We start from the raw sequence: 15,457 nt of genomic DNA, 5'->3' as shown, positions 1-15,457 counted from the left end.
CTGCGGGTGCTCTGGTTTCCTCCCACAGTCCAAAGATGTACGGGTTAGGTGGATTGGCCATGATAAATTGCTCCTTAGTGTCAGGGGGACTGGCAGGGTAAATGCATGGGGTTATAGAGATAGGACCTGGGTGGGATTGTGGTCGGTGCAGACTTGATGGGCTGAATGGTCTCCTTCTGCACTGTTGGGATTCTATGTGGTGATAAGTCAGATCAAAAATGTCAAGCCCCTCCAGTTTTGGATTCTTATCACTTGTATATCTGTTTTATCAGGCCCTGCCATCGTTTTTAATGGCCATTTTCCCTGCAGTTTTTCATTTCTAGAGGAAAGAACCTCCCTAACCCAGGACCTTGCCTGATTGTTGAGAGCTCTCAGTCCTGGTACCATCCTGGTGAACCTTTGTGCTTTGTTCTCTTGTCGTTTCAGCTCTGCAATGTTTACCGGGGAGATTGATAAGCCGGCACAGAGCTTTCTGCATCGGAATGGGCGCAAACCGGTGACCATAGCCATCAGCCTGGATGGTGTGTCAGTCATGGACAGCAAGGAAAAGGTGATGTTTAATCATTTAGAATCCCTACAATGCAGAAATAGGCCATTCGGCCCATCGAGTCTGCGCCGACCACAATCCCACCCAGGCCCAATCCCCATAACTGCACATATTTACCCCACTAATCCCCCCCTCCCAACACTTGGGTCAATTTAGCTTGACTGTGCATAGCAGTGCTAACCACTGTCCCTCAATGCACCTGCTTACATTCACACTGCAATGGAGTTACTGTGAAAATCCCCCAGTTGCCACAGTCCGGCGCCTGTTCGGTAACACTGAGGGAGAATTTAGCACCTAACCTGCCCATCTTTCGGACTATGGGAGGAAACCAGAGCACCTGGAGGAAACCCACGCAGACACGGGGAGAACATGCAGACTCCGCGCAGACAGTGACCCAAGCTGGGAATCGAACCCGGGGCTCTGGCGCTGTGAGGCAGCAGTGCTGACCACTGTGCAGCCCCATATGTTATAATATAGACGGGATGGTCAAATGTGCAGATAATGCAAACACGGTGGCTCGATGGGCCGAATGGCCACCTTTTGCTCTGTAGGATTCTATGAAAATGCCCCTTAGTGTCCACAGATATGCAGATTAGGTAGGTTGGCCATGCTAAATTAAGTTTATTCATTAGTCACAAGTAGTCTTACATTAACACTGCAATGAAGTTATTGTGAAATTCCCTGAGTCGCCACACTCCGGTACCTGTTCGGGTTAGTCTATCTAAACCGCGCATCTTTCGGACTGTGGAAGGAAGCCGGAGCACCTGGAGGAGACCCACGCAGACATGGGGAGAATGTGTGGGGAGACCCCCACACAGACAGTGACCCAATCTGGGAATCGAACCCAGGTCCCTGGTGCTGTGAGGCAGCAGTACTAACCCACTGCCGCCATGCTGCCCTGAGTTGCCCATTGGTGTCCAAAGATGTGCAGGTTAAGGGGATCAGAGGGACAAATATGTGGGGTTATGGGGATAAGGAACTGAGGTGGGCCTGGAGAAGGATCAGTGCAGACCTGATGGGCTGAGTGGCTTCTTTCTGCACGGTGCTGATTCTACAATTTGGGCATTGGCCAGTGGAGGCAATCTGGGTATTAATGGAACTGGGATAAGAACCCAGGCCCTCCAGAACATTAGTAGCTGAGCGATAATACCACTAGACCGTCACCCACCCCCAGAGTTGAGTTGATTTAAACTGATTGCCATTGGGAAAGTAATTAATGTCAGATCTTCCCTTTCACTCTATCCAGTGCGTGCTCTTGGCCCTCTGTTTTCATGAGCTGTCGTGGGAATACACCTCCTCCGAGGATGAGGACACCACTGACATCTTATGGCTGGAATTTGACGGGGAAGAGGGAGGAGCTGTTGTGAACAAGCTTCTGAAGATCTATTCCAAGCAGGTAAGAAGGAGATGACAGCCTGCTCGGTGTGGGTCTCGCCTGCTGCGAGGCAGAGTGCGTTTAAACATGCGTTGAAGGGGGGAGCCGCATCCCCAATGTGGTCTCCTCTATACTGGAGAGACCAAGCGTAGACTGGGTGATGGCTTTGCTGAGCACCTCCGGTCTGTGCACAATCAGGACCCTGACCTTCCGGGTGCTTGCGTTTTTAACACACGGTCCTGCTCCCATGCCCAGGTGTCTGTCCTTCTGCAATAAGAACTAGGAGCAGGAGTCGGCCATCTGGCCCCTCGATCCTGCTCCGCCATTCAATAAGATCATGGCTGATCTTTTCATGGACTCAGCTCCACTTACCCACCCGCTCACCATAACCCTTAATTCCTTTACTGTTCAAAAATCTATCTATCCTTGCCTTAAAAACATTCAATGAGGGAGCCTCAACTGGGCAGGGAATTCCACAGATTCACAACCCTTTGTGTGAAGAAGTTCCTCCTCAACTCAGTCCTAAATCTGCTCCCCCTTATTTTGAGGCTATGCCCCCAAGTTCTAGTTTCACCCGCCAGTGGAAACAACTTCCCTGCTTCTATTTTATCTATTCCCTTCATAATCTTACATGTTTCTATAAGATCTCCCCTCATTCTTCTAAATTCCAATGAGTATAGCCCCAGTCTGCTCAGTCTCTCCTCATAAGCCAACCCTCCCAACTCTGGAATCAACCTAGTGAATCTCCTCTGCACCCCCTCCAGTGCCCGTATATCCTTTCTCAAGTAAGGAGACCAAAACTGTACAGTGTTCCAGTGAAACTCGACGCAAACTGGAGGAACAGCATCTCATCTTCTGGCTGGGCACTTTACAGCCTTCCAATCTCAACATCGAATTCAACAACTCCAGATGATTCGCTCTACCCCACCTCCACCCGCTTTGTTTACATTTTATTTCATTTTTAACTCCTCTCTACCTTTTTATTTCTTGTCTTCCTTCATTTTTCTCCCCCCTACTTCCCCTTTTCTACACTCTACCTCTGTCCTCTGGGCCACCCCCTGTAAACATCATCATCATCTGTCACAGTTTACCCTCTGATTCCAGCTTCTCTGCCCTTTCTCTTCTCTCTACGGGCTGCCATTAGCAGCCTTTCCCCTGGTTTCTGTGGCTATGACTCATCTTTCATTCCCTCCCCCTGCAGTATAAATATCTCCCTCTTTCTTTGCCTTTGACAAAGGGTCATCTGGACTCGAAATGTCAGCTCTGTTTTCTCTCCTTACAGACCTGCTGAGATTTTCCAGCGTTTTCTCTCTCGGTCATTGAAGGGGGGGGAAGCTGAGTAGAAGTATGAGGGGAGAAAGCAGCAGAAGGCATGTTCTGACGGGGTTTGATGCCGAGAGGGTGGGAGGAGGCTGGTGTGGAGCAGAAACACAGGACAGGACGCATGGAGTGACCGTTTCTGAGCTGAGTGTTCTGGACAAAGTCTTGCGTCTGGCAAATAATTTGCAATGAGCTTGGCTCAGTTCTCACTGGGGCCAGAAACCAAAAATGTTGGTCGATTCAGAGAATTGAATCACAGAATCCCTACAGTGCAGATGGAGGCCATTTGACCCATTGTGTCTGCACCAACCACAATCCCACCCTGGTCCTATCCCTGTAACCTCTCATTTACCCTGCTAATCCCCCTGACACGAAGGGGCAATTTAGCATGACCAATCCACCTAACCTACACATCTTTCGGACTGTGGGAGGAAACCGGAGCATCCGGAGGAAACCCACACAGACACAGAACGTTCAGACTCCACACAGACAGTGACCCAAAGCTGGGGATCGAACCCAGGTCCCTGGCGCTGTGAGGCAGCGGTGCTAACCACCGTGCTGCCATGCCACCCAGTGAAATAATTTTATCTCCCATGCCGGTTAGATTCATAGAAACCCTACAGTACAGAAAGAGGCCATTCGGCCCATCAAGTCTACACTGACTGCAATCCCACCCAGGCCCACCCCCATACCCCTACATATTTACCCGGTAATCTCTCTAACCTTCAGGATACTAAGGGGCAATTTTAGCATGGCCAATCAATCTAATCAGCACATCTTTGGACTGTGGGAGGAAACCGGAGAAAACTCTCACAGACACAGGGAGAATGTGCAAACTCCACACAGATGGTGACCCAAGCTGGGATTCAAACCCAGGTCCCTGGAGTTGTGAAGCAGCAGTGCTAACCCACTGTGCCACCGTGTCACCCCAAAATGAGAAAATTGATTTGGGTTTTTATATATTGAAGCATTATTTTCTAACGCGTGCACAATCCTTGCTCATAATCTGACTAGCGCTTGAACCTGATAATTCTGTCTCCCTCAATGACTTTATCACGTCTGCCTTACCCTTGACCTGCTGTGTGACGACATCGCTTCTTGGCTTTGTCCTCCTCCTTGTCAGACAAGTTTTTTTAAAAACTTAGTTATTAGAGGCGGGTGCAGGGACAGTAAAAACATCATCAAACACAAGAATATCTTGTCTTGCTAAATGGCTGATTAAGTGCCTAGTTATTTCGAAATATGTAGACTAACAACTTAATAACTTGTGTGTAAAAGTTTCAGTAGTTTTTTTTTCTTTGCACTTTGTGTGGAGTGCAGGCAAGGGAGAAAGCGTTAACCAGTTTCCCTAAGTGGTTTCCCACAATGGGTTAGCACTGCTGCTCCTCCGCGCCAAAGACCCAGGTTCGATTCCTGGCTTGGGTCACTGTCCGTCTGTGCGGAGTCTGCACGTTCTCCCCCGTGTCTGCGTGGGTTTCCTCCGGGAGCTCCAGTTTCTTCCCGCAGTCCAAAGACATGCAGGTTAGAGGGATTGGCCGTGCTAAATTGCCCCTCAGGTTAGATTATGCTATGGTAAATGTGCGGGTTATGGGGATGGGGCAGGGGACAGGGCCTGTCAGAGATGGTGCGGACTCGATGCACTGTTGGGATTTTACGATCACAGTACCCAAGTTGGGTAACCTGGTGCTGTAGCAGACCACAACTAGCCAGGAACATCCAGGGTGCACAGACTGCACCTCTTATCAAGAGCAATATGTGGGCCAGAGTTAGCCCTGCACAAAACTGGGAGAACCAGTGTTCCTGCTCTGGGTCACAGCCTGGCAATCTGTACCAGTCCGAGGTTGTATGGCTATCAAATTGTGATGAGGTATGATTCCTCTCACAGTTGAATAGTCTGCCACTGCTCGTTGATTAGCCACGCCTGCATAGTCAGGGCAACAGTGACCAAGGAAGTGTAGCTCCTTTGGGTTTGGGAGGGGACAGGGTGATACCTTGAAACTAATGTGTCCCTGTGTGTGTGTCTGTCTTTCCGTGTACCCACAGGCAGAGCTGATGAGTGGAATGATCGATTACTGTATCGATTTTAATGCTGCCTTTGAGATGCCCCCGGCGCAGGAAACCATTGCTTCAAAACCCCCGAGGCCCAAGGAGAAACGCGGCAAGCTGAAGCGACAGAACAGTGTGGTGTGCAACCGAATCCAGCAGCTATCCACCATCGACTACGTGGAGGAGGGTAGGCCGAGGGCTCTTTAACACACATCTCGCGCAGTGACAGTGGATTATTTATTAGTGTCGCAGTGAGGCTTATGTTAACACTGCAATGAAGTTTCTGTGAAATTCCCCTAGTCCCACACTCTGGTGCCTGTTCATGCTAAATTCTCCCTATATACCCTAACCAGCGCATCTTTCAGACTGTGGGAGGAAACCAGAGCACCTGGTGGAAACTCACGCAAACATGGGGAAAACGTGCAGACTCCACACGGACCCAAGCTGGGAATCGAACCCGGATCCCTGGCACTATGAGGCAGCAGCACGAACCACTGTGCCACCGTACCTCCCCCAGTGGACACGGGAGGGTCAGGGGCTAGATTCATTTACTAACCGTACACAGAAGCATGGCCCTGAGTCGTGTCAGCAGCACACTCCTGCTGCCTCCTCTTTAAAGCTTAAATTAAAAGCTTTAAAGTTTGTTTATTAGTGTCACGAGCAGGCTTACTTTGGGGGTGCTGGGAGGTGAAGGAATGTTGCAGTCGGAGGTCACAGTAAGGTTTACATTAACGCTGTAGTGAAGCTACTGTGAAAATCCCTTAGTCGCCACACTCCGGCACCTGTTCGGGTACACCATCGGGAGGGAGCCTTTCTGGGGAGAGGGCAAGGCATGTCAGTCAGGGTGCTTTGTTCAGTACCCCTCACTCCAACAAGCTTAGTGTTCACCAGTAACAAAAATTGCTGCTTGCTGGCAGATTAAAGTGCCACAAATAGCTTACATTAACACTGCAATGAAGCTATTGTGAAAATCCCCTAGTCGCCACACACTCCGGCGCCTGTTTGGGTACACCGAGGGAGAATTTAACACGTCTTTCGGAGTGTGAGAGGAAATCGGAGCATCCGGAGGAAACCCACGCAGAAACGATCTGGGGATCTGATAGAAACTTATAAAATTCTAACAGGGTTAGACAGGGTAGATTCAGAAAGAATGTTCCCCATGGTGGGGGGAAGCCCAGAACCAGGGGGTCAGAGTTTGAGGATAAGGGGTAAACCTTTTAGAACTGAGGTGAGGAGAAATTTCTTCACCCGGTGAGCCTGTGGAATTCACTCCCACAGAAAGTAGTTGAGACTAAAACGATTTCAAGAAGAAATTAGATATCGCTCTTGGGGCTAAAGGGATCGAGGGATATTGGGGGGATTAGGATATTGAATTGGATGATCAGCCATGATCAAGATGAATGGTGAAGCAGGCTCGAAGGAGTTGGCCATTCGGCCCTATGCGCAGACATAGAAATATAGAAACTAGAAGCAGGAGGAGGCCATTCGGCCCTTCAATCCTGCTCTGCCATTCATTAAAATCATGGCTAATTGTCAAATTCAATATCCTGATTTTCCCCGCAGCCCCCATATCCCCTCGATCCCTTTAGCCCCAAGAGTGATATCTAATTCCTTCTTGAAATCACACAACGTTCTGGCCTCAACTACTTTCTGTGGGAGTGAATTCCACCACACTCTGGGTGAAGAAATTTCTCCTCACCTCAGTTCTAAAAGGTTTACCCCGAATCCTCAAACTATCACCCCCTGTACTCCCCCCACCATGGGGAACATTCTTTCTGAATCTACCCTGTCTAACCCTGTTAGAATTTTATAAGTTTCTATCAGATCCCCTCTCACTCTTCTAAACTCCAGTGAATATAATCCTAACCCACTCAGTCTCTCCTCATATGACAGACCTGCCATCCCAGGAATCAGCCTGGTAAACCTTCACTGTACTCCCTCTATAGCAAGGACATCCTTCCTCAGATAAGGAGACCAAAACTGTACACAGTACTCCAGGAGGTGGCCTCACCAACCTGTTTCTGTCATTTCTGTTCCCTGACATCAGAGGGTGCTGCTGTGTTGTAAAAGCAGTTCTGTGAATCCAGACAGCGCAGACGAGATGATCACATTGAAATACCATGCCGAGGAATGTTCACGGATTTGTCAACTGGCCAGCACTCAGAGGAAGTCTAACCCTCGGTTATACCTCTCCAAAATCCACAAGAAGCAGTCGAAGGCTGAAAGGGGAATAAGTACAGTTGTTCGGTACAGTGATGGGCCAGTGCAATGGCACCCTCTGAATCATACAATCCCTACAGTTCAGAAGACCATTCAGCCTGTCAGGTCTGTGCTGACCACAATCCCACCCAGATCCTATTCCCAAAACCTCACACATTTACCCTAGCTAATCCTCCAGACACTAAGGGGCAATTTAACATGGCCAATCCACCTAACCTGTACATCTTTGAACACTAATGGGCAATTTAACATGGCCAATCCACCTAACCTGTACATCTTTGAACACTAAGGGGCAATTTAGCATGGCCAATCCACCTAACCCGCACATCTGTGGACTGTGGGAGGAATTTGGAGCCCCTTGGTGTTCAGAGATGTGCAGTTAGATGGATTAGCCATGCTAAATTGCCCCTTAGTGTCCAAAGATGTGTAGGTTTAGCCGTGTTAAATGTGTGGCGATTACTGGCATAGTGTGGCAGTTAAGGCCTGGGTAAGGTACTCTTGTCAGAATGTCGATGCAGGCTCGATGGCTAAATGTCCTCTTCTGCACTATAATTTGAAGGAGGTAACTGGGGAACGAAAGTTACTCGTGTGATGTGGGTTAGGAGGCGTAAGCTTGTACTGGTTAAGTCTCTCTGCCAAACAAAACATTTGAGTAGAGTTTGTCTCTGGGACCCTGCTGTCTGGAGGTGAACAGTGAGTAAGGGAAAGATGTAAGAACATAAGAAATAGGAGCAGGAGTAGGCCATCTAGCCCTTTGAGCCTGCCCCGCCATTCAGTAAGATCATGGCTGATCTGAAGTGGATCAGTTCCACTTTCCCGCTTTCTCTCCATAACCCTTAATTCCCTTGTCTGTCAAAAACCTATCTACCCGTGACTTAAATATATTTAGCAAGGTAGCGTCCACCACTTCAACGGGCAGAGAATTCGAGAGATTCACCACCCTTTGAGTGAAGAAGTTCCTCCTCAACTCCGTTCTAAACTGCACCCCCCCGCCCCCTTATCTTGAGGCTGTGCCCTCTAGTCCTGCTGTCCTTTGAGTGGGAAGAATCACTCTACCTCTACCCTATCCATCCCCTTCATTATCTTATACGTCTCTATAAGATCCACCCCTCATCCTTCTAAACTCCGAGTACAGACCCAGTCTATTTAGTCTCTCTTCATAGTCCAACCCCCTCAACTCCGGTATCAGCCTAGTGAACCTCCTGTGCACTCCCTCCAAGGCCAAAATATCCTTGCGCAAGTGCGGCGACCAAAACTGCACACAGTACCCCAGCTGCGGCCTCACCAGTGCCCTGTACAGTTGCAGCAAGACCTCCCTGCTTTTATATTCTATCCCCCTCGCTATAAAGGCCAGCATCCCATTTGCCTTCTTGGTCACCTGCAGACTGGGTCTTTGCGTTTTGTGCACAAGGACCCCCAGGTCCCTCTGCGCCGTAGCATGCTACAGCTTTTCACGCTTTAAATAGTAATCCCTCCTATTATTTCTGCCAAAGTGGATAACCTCACACTTGCTAATGTGCAGATTGGAGCATCAGGAGGCTTGACAGGTAGAGGGTAAGAGGTAATGTTTCCAAGTGGACCACTAAACATAGCACATTGGTTAGAAGTGGAGGCATTTTGTAGCCATATTCCATCATAAACCCAGACAACAAGCCACTTATTAAAACTGTTTCTGTTGGATCAGAGAACACTGAGGTCCGTAGTGTTGCATAAGTTTCATTTTTACACAAATATATTTGATTTTATTTATTATTGTCACATGTATTAACATGCAGTGAAAAGTATTATTTCTTGTACGCTATATAGACAAAGCATACCGTTCATAGAGAAAGAAGGGAGAGAGTGCAGAATGTACTGTTACAGTCATAGCTAGGGTGTAGAGAAAGATCAAATTAATGTGAGGTAGGTCCATTCAAAAGTCTGACAGCAGCAGGGAAGAAGCTGTTCTTGAGTTAGTTGGAATCAGAATAAAACAACTCCTGTTTGTAATCTGGACGCAGGATAATGTGCAAATGTTGGCCTGTTGCTCAATTCCCGGCAGGGGGAAGGATGGAATATCTCCGTCTCAGGAAGTAAAATGGCCAATAAGATTGAAATGGAAAGGATGATCGCTGTTTGTATCTCCCACAATAACCATCCTTCGGCAAGAAGCTTTGTTGTTTGTACCTTCCATCCAGGAAACACCTTGTTAGTTTAGGATTAGAACCGGGTCTCGCTCATCAACTTGCTAGCTGTTAAGGTCATCTACAAATCTGATTTATTATTGTCATGTGTATTGGGATACAGTGAAAAGCATTGTTTCTTGCGCACTATACAGATAAAGCATACCACTCATAGAGAAGGAAAGGAGAATGCAGCATGTAGTGTCAGTAATAGATGGGATTTTGATTTGATTTATTGTCCACGTGTATTGGGGTACAGTGAAAGGTATTGTTTCTTGCGCACTATACAGACAGAGCATACCATTCATAGAGAAGGAAAGGAGAGAGTGCAGAATGTTGTGTTACAGTCACAGGGAGGGTGTAGAGAAAGATCAACTTAATATATTTTGATTTATTATTGTCACATGTATGAGTGTACATCAGAAGTACTGCTTCTGGCGTGCTAGTCACAAAGGTTTACAGCATGGAAACAGGCCCTTCGGTCCGGCTTGTACATGCCAGCCCTTTTTTTTAAACCAGTAAGCTGGTCCCAATTGCCCATGTGAGGCAGCACGGTGGCACAATGGGTTAGCACTGCTGTCTCACAGCGCCAGGGACCTGGGTTCGATTCCTGCCTCGGGTCACTGTCTGTGTGGAGTCTGCGTATTCTCCCTGTGTCTGCGTGGGTTTCCTCTGGGTGCTCCGGTTTCCTCCTCCAGTCCAAAGATGTGCAGATTGGGTTGATTGGTCATGCTTAGTGTCTGGGGGATAAGCAGGGTAAATAAGGGTTACAGGGGTAGGGCCTGGGTCAGTACAGACTCTGGGTTGATTGGTCGCCTCCTGTACTGCAGGGGTTCTATGATAAGGTAGGTCCATTCAAAAGTCTGACAGCAGCAGGGTTGCAATAACGGGCGGTTGCATCGCTTATTAGCTAACACAATGAGATGAGTAAGCGGGGGGGGGGGGGGTATAGATCAGCAGTGTACACCATTTTGGACAAATTACTCTCTCCCAAATCCATCCTACCTCCCCTCGTGTGGTCACCTTGATTCCCAGCTTGGATCACTGTCTGTGTGGAGTCTGCACATTCTCCCCATATCTGCGTGGGTTTCCTCCGGGTGCTCCAGTTTCCTCCCACAGCCTGAAAGACGTGCTGGTTAGGGTGCATTGACCCAAACGGGCACCAGAGTGTGGTGACTAGGGGGAATTTCACAGTAGCTTCATTGCAGTGTAAATGTAAGCCTTACTTGTGACACTAATAAATAAACTTTAACTTTGAATGCCTTTACTGTACCCACTTCAGTGCGTGTTGGCAGAGCGGTGCACTGTGCCATAGCCCTGCCCTCTTTTATAGCTGTGACTGTTGCTACACCGAGTGAATAGTGTGTGTCAGGAGTTGAGGAAAAACAAGTGTGGAAACAGACTCATTCATTTGCAGGGATCTGTCTGCTCTTGGTGCGGTGCCAGGATTCTGCTGTTAGGGAGCCTCTGTGTGCTGCATTTTAAAAAGCTTGTTCTTCGTCACAGGAAGCGGACACTCCATTATATCAGTTTACTGAACAGCTCCTCCAGCGTCTCGATTCCACTCGTGACTCCAAGTTGTCGTCATTCTCCCTCCTCTCTCTCTCCCCCCCCCCCCCCCCCCCCCCACCCCCGCCACCCGACCATAGAATCGTAGAAAAACTACAGCACAAACAGGCCCTTCAGCCCACAAGTTGCGCCGCTCTTGTCTCTACCTACCAGACTTACCTATAACCCTCAATCCTATTCAGTCCCATGTACTCATCCAGAAGTCTCTTTAAAAGACCCTACAGAATTTGCCTCCACCACCACCGACGGCAGCCTATTCCACTCACCCACCACCCTTTGAGTGAGAAACTTACCCCGGACATCTCCTCTGTACCTACTCCCCAGCACCTTAAACCTGTGTCCTCTCGTAGCAGCCATTTCAGCCCTGGGGAAAAAGCCTCTGAGAATCCACCCGATCTGTACCTCTCATCATCTTATACACCTCTATCAGGTCCCCCCTCATCCTTCATCTCTCCAAGGAGAAAAGACTGAGCTCCCTCAACCTACCCTCATAAGGCATGCCACCCAATCCAGGCCACATCCTTGTAAATCTCCTCTGCACCCTTTCAATAGCTTCCACATCCCTCCTGTAATGAGGCAACACTCCAAGTGGGGTCTGACCAGGGTCTTATACAGCTGCAGCATTATCTCCCGACTCCTAAACTCAATCCCTCGATTGATGAAGGCCAGTACACCTTAACCTAACCCATAGCGTAGACCTTACACCTTAACCTAACTAATAGCGTAGCTCTGGCTGACTTGCTGAGGTAACACTGGAGCTAAGGCTGTGCTTAAATTCTCCCTCAGTGTAACCCGAACAGGTGCTGGAGTGTGGCAACTAAGGGATTTTCACAGTAACTTCATTGTGGTGTGAGTGTAAGCCTCGTGACACTTCACTTTTTATAAAGAAAAGTGAATTTTGAACCTCTGTAGGTCTGAACTGCAGGTTTAAAATCAAACCTGTCTTCCTCCCTGTGGGTGTCTTGCTCTCCAGCTCAGAAGGGCAGTTTTTTGCGCACTATGCAGACAAAGCATACCTGACTAGATTTAATTAATGTCACATGTATTGGGATACAGTGACAAGTATTGTTTCTTGTGTGCTATATAGACAAAACATATCTTTCATAGAGAAGGAAAGGAGAGTGTAACGCTACATTCTGCGTGTTCATAGCTAGGGTGTAGAGAAAGATCAACTTTTGATTTGATTTATTATTGTCATATGTATTAAACAGTGAAAAGTATTGTTTCTCGTGCACTATACAGACAAAGCATTATCGTTCAGAGTACATTGGGTGGCACAGTGGGTTAGCACTGCTGCCTCACAGCGTGTGGGTCCCGGGTTTGATTCCAGGCTTGGGGTCATCTCTGGAGTTTGCATGTTCTCCCCGTGTCTGCGTGGGTTTCCTCCGGGTCCTCCAGTTTCCTCCCACAATCTGAAAAACATGCTGGTTAGGATCGTTGACCTGAACAGATTGCGTTGAGAGGCGACAAGGGGATTTTCACAGTAACTTCATCGTGGCGTTGATCTAAGCCTACTAGTGACACTAATAAGCTTTAAACTGTTCCTCCCACAGTCTGAAAGACGTGCTGGTTAGGTGCTAAATCCTCCCTCAGTGTATCCGAACAGGCATCGGAGTGTGTTGACTAGTGGGTTTCACAGTAACTTCATTGCAGTGTTAATCTAAGCCTTATTTGTGACACTAATAAATAAACTTTTAACTTATTTCAGGAGGAGGCTGGTAGCTTGTCCAGTGGTTTGAGGTTGCTGCGATTACGTGGGGACCTGCTGTTCATAAAGTCCAGAAACCTCAAAGCATGGGATGCAATCTTGGAGACCTTCATCTGAGCTTTGCCTCAGTCCCTGACCTCTGAGCGTGTGTGGCAGTGGGAGGGAGGGAGGGGTGTTGTTAACTGTGGCTCCACAGGGTGCGGCTGTTACGGGAAAGCGTCTCCCCTCCAAAGCCAGAAGCTGTGGGTTCAGCTGCCACTCTAAGCCTGTGCTCCCGGTGATCCTCTCAAGGGTCAGTATACCGCCTTTCAGAGCGGACATCAAACTCTCGTCTGCTCCCTCCGCAGGGAGGCTCTTAACGACCTCACTGCTATTAGAAGAGCAGTGGATTTCTCCCTGGCTGTCCCTGGGGGGGGGGGGGGGGGGGTCTGTGTTTATCCCTCATCAAAGATTAATAAAAGCGGGTTATCTAGCTGGGGTGGCACTCTATACAGAGTAATAAAGCAATACGGCATGGAAACTGGCCCTTCGGCCCATCTGCTCCATGCCAACTGTGATGTCCTCCCAGCTAGTGCCGACTGCCCGCATTTGGCCCCCTATCTCTCTAATCCTTTCCCATCCACGTACTTAACCAAATGCTTTTTAAATGTTGTAATTGTACCCCCAGTGTCCGCTTAGGGTTTCCTCCAGGTGCTCCAGTTTCCTCCCACAGATCAAAGATGTCAGGTGGATTGGCCATTATAAATTGACCCTAGTATCAGGGGGATTAGCAGGGTAAATATGTGGCATCACAGGGATAGGGCCTGGGTGGGATTGTGGTCGGTGCAGACTCAATGGGTCAAATGGCTTCTTTCTGCACTGTAAGGATTCTATGATTCTCTGACAGCTCATTCCATGCGCACGTGTGAAGAAGTTGCCCCTCGGGTCCTTTTTTAAATCCCCCCCCTCCCCCCCCAACTTCGAACCTATACCCTCTAGTTTTCAAGTCTCAAGTTTATTAGTGTCACAACTAGGTTTATATTAATGCTGCAATGCAGTTACTGTGACAATTCCCCCAGTCGCCACACTCCAGCGCCTGTTTGGGTTACACTGGGGGAGAATTTAGCACCTAACCAGCACGTCTTTTGGACCGTGGGAGGAAACCGGAGAGCCCGAGGAAACCCACGCAGACACGGGGAGAATGTGCAAATTCCGCACAGACAGTGACCCAAGCCGGGAATCGAACCCAGGTCCCTGGCGCTGTGTGACAGCAGTGCTAACCCACTACTCTGCCCCTTACACCAATCTGTGTGTGTGGGTGGGAGTTGCTGTGTTTGTTCTGTCGCTGGAATGAGCACACTTCAGGAAGTGTTTCGCTGGAGCTGTGTGGCGCTTTGGGATCTCCTGAGGTGTGTGAACACCAGTTGTTTATCTTGTTCCTTTTTCTTCTTTTTCCCCCCTCCTCCCTCCCACCCACCCAGGCAAAGAAATCAAGCGGGTGAAACCCAAGAGAGCGGCGTCATTCTTTACCCGACAGTTGTCCCAGGGCCCGACCTCCACTTACAGTGCGGTGGAGGTCACAGAGACACTGGAGCAAGGCTGAGGCCGTTCATTGACACGAGAAGGGTTCCGAGGGCGAGGAGGGTGGAGGGGTGCCGTATATTCCCAAAGAGGACCGAAGGGGGTGGTGACGATGGTTTTGGGGGGAGGGAGGGGAACAAAACCAGGCGCTTACCAACAGTTGAGACTAAACCCCACAGTCTGGTGGATTGGAGAGAGCTTGCAGAGACTAAACAACGGGACTCCTTCTCTGTTCTTCACGTCAGGTTTGCTGGAGGCTCCCTGACGCACAATGCTGCGGTATTCCTGGATCCCAATTATCTAGTCTCGAACCTCGGAGGAACCATTTGAAATTACAGATCTATATTATGTATATATAAAACTTTGTTTATTTAAGAATGATATGAACTCGATTATGTAGCAGTTATACGGCGCAGTGGGATAAATCATGTCCTTCTGCCCCACTTGGTCCTTTTATTTCTAGGAGAAATCGTGTGTGGGCTCTGAAAGGGTGAAGGTCTCTCCACTGTATCGGTGGGGGGCGGGGGGTCTTATGTTAAAGCTGGTTGGAGGGGGGAGGTTTGTCATCCACTCAATATAGCACTGATACAACCATCTGACTGATGGCGTGCACGGCTCGTAGGTGGCTGCACTAGCGCTGCACCGTTGGCCTTCAGTGGCACAGTGGGTTAGCACTGCTGCCTCACAGCGCCAGGGACCCGGGTTCGATTCCTGGCTCGGGTCACTGTGCAGAGACTGCACGTTCTCCCCGTGTCTACGTGGGTTTTCTCCGAGTCCTCCAGCTTCCTCCTGTGATCCTAAAGATGTGCGGGTTAGGTGGATTGGCCATGCTAAATTGCCTCCTCCTGTCCAAAGGTGTGCAGGTTAGGTGGATTGGCCATGCTAAATTGCCCCTTAGTGTCCAAGGATGTGCAGGTTAGGAGGATTGGCCTTGCTAAATTGCCCTGTAG

General features: G+C 48.9%; 1 protein-coding gene across 1 annotated transcript in view; it reads left to right on the top strand.

Moving 5' to 3' along the window:
• The window catches only part of frmd8 (FERM domain containing 8), a 39,583-nt gene extending 24,698 nt beyond the window's left edge, over nucleotides 1-14,885 (top strand). Inside the window, exons 8-11 of the mRNA XM_080182423.1 lie at nucleotides 427-550; nucleotides 1,794-1,943; nucleotides 5,286-5,475; nucleotides 14,408-14,885. Of these exons, the coding sequence (XP_080038549.1) occupies nucleotides 427-550; nucleotides 1,794-1,943; nucleotides 5,286-5,475; nucleotides 14,408-14,529 (586 nt within the window). The 3' untranslated portion in view covers nucleotides 14,530-14,885. The remainder of the gene's footprint in view (nucleotides 1-426; nucleotides 551-1,793; nucleotides 1,944-5,285; nucleotides 5,476-14,407) is intronic.
• The last annotated feature ends 572 nt before the right edge of the window (nucleotides 14,886-15,457 follow it).

This window comes from Carcharhinus amblyrhynchos, unplaced genomic scaffold (assembly GCF_965287045.1).
Source record: "Carcharhinus amblyrhynchos unplaced genomic scaffold, sCarAmb.v2.hapA scaffold_54, whole genome shotgun sequence".
In the NCBI taxonomy this organism is placed as follows: domain Eukaryota; kingdom Metazoa; phylum Chordata; class Chondrichthyes; order Carcharhiniformes; family Carcharhinidae; genus Carcharhinus; species Carcharhinus amblyrhynchos.
This window is presented reverse-complemented; position numbering and strand designations above follow the sequence as displayed.